General features: G+C 38.5%; 1 protein-coding gene across 1 annotated transcript in view; it reads left to right on the top strand.

Moving 5' to 3' along the window:
• The window catches only part of FoxP (forkhead box transcription factor P), a 302,737-nt gene that overhangs the window by 145,271 nt on the left and 148,127 nt on the right, over positions 1 to 9,339 (top strand). The window contains exon 2 of the mRNA XM_018550837.1: positions 8,568 to 8,675. Within this exon, the coding sequence (XP_018406339.1) occupies positions 8,568 to 8,675 (108 nt within the window). The remainder of the gene's footprint in view (positions 1 to 8,567; positions 8,676 to 9,339) is intronic.

The following is a 9,339-nucleotide window of genomic DNA, read 5'->3' as shown; positions in this document are numbered from 1 at the left end:
GGGGGGGGAGGGGAGGAGGGGTGCGGCCCAACATTAAATCAACTCTTTCGCTTCCGACAAACTCGATATCATTGTGTAAAGCATCTGCCAGGCTTATCTACTTCGGTGGCGTCGCTTGTATCACTACTCGTTTTATATGCAAAGGAGAAAGCGTAATCCGCGTTAAATGCATTTACATATCGCAAACGTTAAGAGTGAAGGTGCTCGCGTTTCTCTCGAAAGATTTTCTCTTCCTTTTGTTCCCATTGCGGGGTAAACAAAGAGGAAAACGGGCCGCGAGCGGCCGGGCAGGAGCGCTCGAGCGTTGTCGAGTCTAAAGGGCGCTGTTTATTAAAGGGCATTAATCTGCGAATCTGTACTTCTCGTCCGCTTTAGCTCTCACCACGGCGAAACGATATTACTTAGTGTGTTTCCGTGATGCTCGCTTAAATTGCGTTTTGTAATTAGCCAAGAGGCAACACACCCACGGTTGTGCCCACGGTTTCCTCGGTTGGTTTCTTTCCTCTACTTCCCTTCTCAACACTCTCACGCGCCCAGCCGTCATTCTAGTCGTTCCTTTTCCTCTTTTCTCGTCCTTCCACCGTTGACGCGCTCTCGTCGAGTCTTACTCCTCTAGAGTGTCCCGCAAGATTCATAATTGCATTTGTCGGATTTTACGCTGTGTACACTGAACACGTGTAGTTATATCCGGGTTGACTTCACGTGAAAGACCACGTAGGTCTTGTGATTACAATGGAAAGTGTTAAATTCGTTCTGTACTGAGATACGAGTTGCGACTATATTTCGTCAGAGATTAGATATATTATTATTAATGTAATTTTTTTATTCATTATGAGATTTTTATTTTGAAATAAATAATTACAATTTACAATTCGATATACAAGTCTAATCCAATGTAAAAATTTGACAATGATAACAAGACAATAGGAACGAAGAAAATTTTATGAATTTGTATAAATAATTAAAATTAAATTTGGCAGCAACTTTATATTTCTCTATACATATGTCTCGTGTTGTTTTAAATTTAAATTATAATTTAATGTATATTTTTTCACAAAATATAAAATTTCTGTAAATTTTATTGTAAAGCATATTGTCTTCGTCATATTTAATTTGATCAAAATAAGAAGAGATTATATTCTATCGATGAATATAAATTTTTCTTAATTACTTATAAAATATTTGTGTACTTGATTTGTCAATTTATGGTTACCACCGATGGGTTAATGTTGAAAAATTGAGAAAACGTAAATCGAAGATACGATGTAGTAATTCAACGGTTGCTGTTGAAATAATAACTCGAATATGCCGCCGCGAGCATTCTATCTTCGGTGCGGATATATTGTACGTTGTTTGCATTATGCACAGCGCCGCTCTAGAAAGTAAACGTGAATGTGGAGAATCCACGCATATCGCAACTTTATGCCCGCGAAGTGTGGATGCTAAGAATACCTTGCGTGCTGTAGCGCGCACGAACGGCCAAGAAGGCCGTACAATGTTAACTTTGGTTCCTCGACTGGAAACGGCGCAACTTTAACATACGTAGCTATCGATGGAAATCGCGTCGCGTGGGAATCGACTCGTTCTTGTCTTTAAACTTTTCATGTAATTTACGAGTTCGTTTTTGCATTTATTTTCATGCAACATGGGAATTTACATTGCGCCTTACACAGCACATACACAGCAACTTTTATTTATAGATCTCATCGCAAATAATACACTACATGCTTCTCATAATTGCAACGTACAATATTTCATATTATTTCATACTTTCAGTGTAAAGGGAAAAGATTTATGACAACAATTAGACGGGCTAAATAATGCAATGAAATGATTGAACGTATCAATTATCTCTATCTCTCTGCTGAACTGAGTTATTATTGCCGCATCTATTGAATACAAATTTGTAGTCATAACGATACGCGTGAAGTGATATATTCTTATACCTCGGGATGACAGCGGGATGTTAGCGTTAATCTTATTTTTGACTCGTGAGTCATCGCAATGCAAATTACGAATCGCCTGACGCAATCTGACTATCACTACAAGAATCGCGATTACGGCGTCAGCTGTTCGTCGCGTCTTTATGTGGCGTACACGCCACAGTGTCAGCGTCGGTTATTAGTATTAGAATACAGCTGGAGGCTTCTAGCACGGCATCAGCAGGAGAGGCAAAACAGACCGGAAAAAGCACAGAGGAGGGACGCTCGACTCCGTCTCGTGCCTCCTCCCTCGTTTCGTCTTCATACCGCGTGCGTTTCTGTCTTTCGCATGGAGGCGGCCTCGTTCTCGCACGGCAAAACTTAACAAAACAATTTGCTCCAAAGCAAACAACGGCATCCGGTTTACTTGTGAATAAACAACATATTTATTTTTAGAGGCACTGCGGTCGTAACTTGTTCGCTCGGACGGCCGCGCTCGTAAGAGCGTCTATTTGTCGGCATTACATGAGTTAACGGATGGATGGATAAAAATTGTCAGTTACACGGAGGCTACTTCACTATTCGAGTCACTTGTTAGATTATACAACGATCTGCAGTTGCAATCGTACATATCATCGATTTTTAAAAGTTCCGAATTTTATACATCATTTTATTATTATTTTGTGTATATAGTTTTGAAAGCAATATATTTTTAACTATTATTTTAACAATATGTTAACTATTAAAACTAAAAGTAATATGTGTTTCTAACAAGATATCAGATAAATTTATGTAAAAAAAAAAAATATATATATAGTGGATTAAATATCACGACAAAGTAATACGACAATGAGAGATATTTTCAAACTGAAATCATTAAGATAAAACTAGCAATTTTAAAGATGTACAATTTGCGCACTGAAGAGTCAAATTGAAGAATCAAATAACAAAGTTAATGTGCATTTAACGATAATATAATATATAGATACAGGTTAACATTCAGACGACGTGACAAACAGTTTCCATTGATGACGTTGATTAAACTGATAAATTAGTCCTATTACTTAGACTTGGCATAAATTTATCGATATTGTTCCCTTGTTGTATATTAATTATTAAATAATAGTTAAAATACCTCCGCGGTCTCATTATTTATACGCCAATAAGTGTCAATTGATGCACCGTCCGCGCCGTTTTGCAGTAAAAATCCATTTACCCTTAACATGCAGCCAGTCGATAATACCGTAAATAAACAAATTGTAAATTTAAGCAGCATAATTACTCGAAATCGTGTCGATCTCCCTAGGGATGGTCGAACGGATTGTATATTCATCATTTCAAGCGCTACCGTTTCAGACGAGACACTTCGTTGCTCGACCAACGATCCTGGAGACGCGCTATACGCGCGAAAAATTAGCATGTAGAAGACAGTAGTAAAAATAATAATTGACGAGATTATTCGACCTCCTCGTGAGACACTCGGGACGAAATGAAACGTTTTATCGCCGTGCCGTGTTTGAGGGCAGCAGCGCGGGGTTGTTCATTTCTCTCTATCTCTCTCTCTCTCTCTTGCGTACAGTATTGGGGAGAGTGATCGTAATAATATTTTCATGGGGACGGATTTATGCAACGCACCGCGTCGTCTCTCTGTACATAAAACGCATTTAAAATTCTCGAGGCGCGACCGGAAGGTGTCTGCTCCCCGTCTCCATCGATAGCGCGAGTCGTGCCGCGCCGAGCCGGTGATGGTAGCGCCACGGGGGTTGTAATTGGCAATATCTATCGAATTTTACAATAAATCTCACCGTGCCCCGAAGGAGGGCGATGGGGGTGGGCCGCCGCGGCAATAAAACACCGGGTAGTATCGCGAGGGTGCTGCCGCGCCGTGCACTTAACGACTTATCTTATCTGCGAATTAGGTCGCGGTTAGTGCTTCGCTTAATGCGAAGCTACGAATACCAGGAGGCACGCGGCTGCGATCGTAACCACGTGATTTATTGTTGGAAGTGTTATTAGATTGATGTGAAAATAATAGTCTCCTTGTATTTTGTATAAAATCATTTATTAATAAACGGTTATCTCAAATACGTACCCTGAGAGAAAAGTTCTTGGTATTTGTGACTATAGTTACTATAAACATAGCTATTACTATTATAGTGCTAGCAATAATAATTATATGTATGGTTCTATCAATAAATATATATACCAATATTGTCGCAAATTACTATAAATTATAGTAATTGCAATCACGCGTTTACGATAATAATTATTATTTATAATAATTTTCAGTGCTAATTATTATATATTTGTTGGTAGAACCATACAAATAAACAATCATAAATTAAAAGGCTATAAAGAGTCAACGCAATTATCAGTGCGAAATTATTTTAATCTTAGAATTAACATGTAGAATACCAGTCGAACGTTTCGGTCTGTAATTTAGACCATCTTCAGCGACAACGCTACTAATAAACGATACTTCATATACTCCGAATAGAATGCAAATTGTAGAAACAATTATTGTTAACTGACAATAAGTTCTTGTGCACCAACTAGAAGTGAATACATCGTTGATATGTGGAACTGTGTATGACCAAAACGTTCGACTGGTATATACTACATGTTAATTGTAAGATTAAAATAATTTCGCACTGATAACTGCGTTGATTCTTTATAGCCTTTTAATTTATGATTGTTTATTTGTTTTGAACAAAAAAAGAGTCCATAACTAGTTTATTTATATTTATTAAAATTTTTAGAACCATACATATATTAGTACTAATAACTTTCGACAGTAATAACTTCAATTATGGTAACATACAATTATATTTATAAACACCTAAAACTTTTCTCTCAGTTAGTCTCTTATATTTTGCGTCTATTAATTTTTATTTATATATTGTCACACATCTATTATGCCTTAGAACGAATTCGATTGGATGCATTTATGGTGTGCATTACGTATTAAAGTCGTTGTACGTTTAATCTGTGTAAAAGTAAAATGCAAATATTTTGAATTATAAAATATAGATTTTACTTAACAACTCAATAAAATTTTATATGGTTTAATCTGTTTTTATATTTATATTAAAAACAGATTAAACCTTCATGTTGATTTGTATACGACGGCTTTAATCTATGCATTGAGTACGCGTCTAATCGAATTCGTTAATATTAGATTTTCTTAAGTAATAAACACCGATGTTGTTAATTTTTGTTGTTATGATGACAATTATTTAATAATATTTGTAAAATATTCAATATCGGTCTATGTAAAGCGTTTATATGAAACGATAAACGCGACGCGCATTATCAGACATGTATAGACAAATACCGAAAACGTGCATGTTTGGATTAGTTCTTGGAACAACAGGCGTTAAAATATTCATTCTATTATAATTTTCTTACGTTTATAAATGATGAGGTCAAATCGATATGTAATACTGGAGTATATTATTTCAATTGTGTTGCGATGTAGAATCAAAGACACACGAAATAATACAAATATATAGTTCTGCATCACAATTTCGTGCACTCCTCTCGTGTTATAATAAACAATAACTTTTCGTTTTTTTTTCCGATATGTTTATATGAACGTCATCGGCTCATTTTCCGTAGTCCTAGTAATAAGAAATGCATTTTAGCGACGCACGCACGCGCGTACGTGTGTGCGTACGATTGTTCCGCGAAGAAGATGAGTCTGTATTCATTGTATTGGCATCATCCAATTTTACGGTAACGATTATATATAAATATAAAAGGCATAATATAACTGCAACTGATCTCGCCCGGAGACGGTAACAGAGAAGTTAATTAAAATCGCCGTCAATTCTGCCTTGCCGCGCGTCGTCGCTCGCGCGCACGTGACGCGATTTGACAATGAAGCCACGTCGAGAGAGGGACGTCGGATCTTCGGGCTCCGTCGCGCGGCTGTAAAAGATCCGTTTGTTTATTTCCACGTGGCACAATACTTAACATACAACATTTCTATGATGCCCGCGCGCGGGATGATGACGAGCGCGACGACAAGCGGGCGAGCGATGGTGTGCGTCGCGTGTTTTGTTTGCGCGTTTTCTTTTGTCGCGTGTATGTCCAGCTGCGAGCGCTGAGAACGCGGCCGGCTCATGCAAATGCACGGCACACAATGTGCCTCAATAGCCTCCACGTATTTATGCTATATGCTATCCGGTTCAGTATTTTCCACCGCGACTGTTTATTTCTGCGCCTCTCGTACATACACGGAGAATACGCGAGGCTTTCTTTTTAGAAAAAAAGGACAGAAAAAAAGAAAGACCGACAGAGGAAAAGGGACAGAGAGGAAGAGAAAGGCAGCCGCTGGCTGGTAAACGAGTTCTCCTTTTTTTTTTTTTTTTTTTTTTCCCTTTCCTTTAGTTAGGTTATACAGACTCGTATGGGCGAATTACAGAGAACCTTGAATTTTAACAGAACCAAGGGTCCTACTATCTCCTCTGCGGGGAAGAACAGAAAGTCTCACTTCTTTCTCACGAAGGAAAAGCACAAGTTCCATCGATCGCGTGCGACGATCGTTACGTCGTATCACCTCCCCTCACCACCCTACGCGCGTCGCGCGTGGAAACAAACGGAGTTACGTTTTGTAATTACACCCCTCGGCTCTCGGTGCCGACTTCGCATAGTAATCGATCACGCGTTCTTGCGGCTCGTTTCAAAATTTACGACTTTTAAAGTCTCCGCGACGTTGCGCATTATTTAACGCGATTGAAGATTTCTTCCTATTTTCTTTAGAGATTTAGAAACTGTCGTCTCGTTTTTTCAATGAGCTTAATATATATTAATATACAAAGATATTATCGTCAAATATTATTTGAACATTTTTTACAAGTTTAGAAATGCAAAGAGCACACTATATATATATATATATATATATACCTATATAGTCCCTTTTATTTAATTTCATCACTCATGCTTGAATTCACGTAAAATATTGAACGCATTTCTGCGTAATGCACACGGGTGAACGAAAATTTGGCTAACTATACCGTGCCAAAATAATTTCGGTCATATTCCACGTTGATTTGTACACATAAATCATTATGGTTATATAATTACAATTTTGGCTAACTCTCGAACTTCAGATATAGTCGATCTTTTTATAATTCCAATGTAGGTCTCTTCATTTAGGACAATAATGCTTTCGGATAATAGATTTTGCTCTAATAAAGGACTTTATCGACACACATTTATAATAAACATTATATCGTTCTATAAGAAAAATTGTACGGCATTATTAAAAATCTGTTCACGCCATCGCTCAAAAAAAAAAAGTCAGAAATGACCAAAGCGTGCCGTGTATATATTTTAATAAAGCTGGCAACATGCGATGTCTCGTTTTTTACAGCGAAAAACGCGATTTAAAATAACGGCAATGTAAATAAAACTTTACACGATAAAATACGGAACATAAAATATCACCAGTATCAATAGCACATAAAATACTCCATTATATGACGTTTAGTAAAATATCATATTTAAATTATACGCTCGCGCTCGTGGGTCCTTGCGCTGCGGATCTTTGAGGTCTTTTTTAAAAATTGACGAGCGCGCGCTCTTTATTCCTCGGACAACGGGCGAAATGCCAGTGTCACCTCACGAGGAAAGTGAATATTAATATAAGCGCCTTCGGTCGGCCGTGCGATTTCCTCGACGAGGCAACGAATAATATAATATAATAGCTGGTCCGCGGGAGATGCGTCTGCGACCGAGAGGGCGAAGCACCCGAAGACGAAGTGTTCTCATTATACCCGGTGATTTATGTGCGTGCCACCTTGCCGTCGGAAGAGATTCTAGGTTAGAAATAAAGTTAAAAGAAAAATAAGGCTTACGGGGTGTAAAGTCGAGAAAGTGCGGAGGAGGAGCCGCGGCTCGCGGAATATATTACAAAAATAAGCTCGCCGGCGAGCAGCGAGGCGCGCGGCGTGCGGAAAAGCGCCGAAAAAACTTTGAAACTCCGAGGAGTCTTGAAAGATCGATGCCCCTCGACCTGCCCTGCCGTGTAACTTTTCTTGTTTATCGAGGCGCGGGAAATAAAAATCAGGCGGTCACGATTCGCGCGACCACGCGAATAACTTGGCGTATTTCGTGAGCAATTTTTGCAGTTTATTGCTAACAAAATTTTTTAAGGAAACACTGGAGAAGGTAATAACTTTGAATTGAGTTGTATCTCGAACACAGATCGAATGTGACTAATTAATTAGCATTTCTTGCGGTCGTAACGTGTCAACTATTTTTTGCTCATTTACGGTTCTTTCGCAGAATTATATATCTATGTATGTATATCAGATGCTTATCAAAGAAAAAGAAATAAAGAGAAAAAGAACGATATAGGCATCTAACAGTTTTTAACTATACGCTAATTTTGTTCGTTTAATCTCTTTACATTGCTCGCATTGTGTTTTTTTTTTTTTTTTACATTTCTGCTCCATATGTTTTATGTAAAGAGAATTGGCTTAACAACATAATTACTCCGCATTTCATGAATAGTATATGTTTATTTGAATTTTTATATTAATCATAAATATACAAAAAGATCTATTTACGATTTCCTGCTGTTATTTGTTGTTACAACGTATTAGTATGTATAATAATTGTAATGCTGATTTGTTTTAGGGACACATTGGTGAAAATCCGTTTGACAACGGTTCGTGGGGAAAGGAGCATTTTCAGCCATCGACAGTTCCCTGGCAGCTGAATCCGCGCAGTCACGGTCGTCCTAGTGTGAGTGTCTTTATTCTTTTTTACCTCATCATTGCGCAAACTGCCTCGATTTCAGACATAATATATTTTTATGTTAAACAGTAAAGATAAATTCAATCTACAATTCGTTCTACCGAAACCACTACTGCGCGACTGAATGCGAATTTTTGCATTGAACGAAAACTTATCCCGGACTTATTTTTTTTTCACATCAATTAGTTGCATATTAATGTAATGCGATTTAGAGATTATCGGCCATAATTCTCAGCTCGCGAGGGTGGATGCGTCAAATTTATAATTCCGGCGGGTATAAGAGTACTCGGGCCGAGGATGTGGAAGGAAGGGTGGAACGCGCGCGGGAAAAGAAATCCGGCGGCTCATTGTGTCGGCAGGTAGCAAAAATGCTGGCGGATTCGCCGCTTTCTCGAGCGTTTTCTCTCAGAGGAGTCGTCGGCTACTATATCGTCATATCCCTCCTCTCGCCGGGAGCCTCCACCCTTCGGTCGGACCGTAGCCGACCACCCTCTTACGCTCGCGCTCACTCTCCCGCACCACTCGTCCTGTCACCCGGTATTTATAATACGCTTTGTTTTCCCTCAGCTATTTGTCTTGGGTTCTCGGCTCCTTCGCTAACATTATTATCCCGCGTTTTATTTTTATTTAATTCCGCCGTGTCGAGTCTCCC

This window comes from Cyphomyrmex costatus, unplaced genomic scaffold (assembly GCF_001594065.2).
Source record: "Cyphomyrmex costatus isolate MS0001 unplaced genomic scaffold, Ccosl1.0 scaffold130, whole genome shotgun sequence".
Lineage (NCBI taxonomy): Eukaryota > Metazoa > Arthropoda > Insecta > Hymenoptera > Formicidae > Cyphomyrmex > Cyphomyrmex costatus.
The sequence above is the reverse complement of the archived record's forward strand: the minus strand, read 5'-3'. Positions and strand labels throughout refer to the sequence as shown.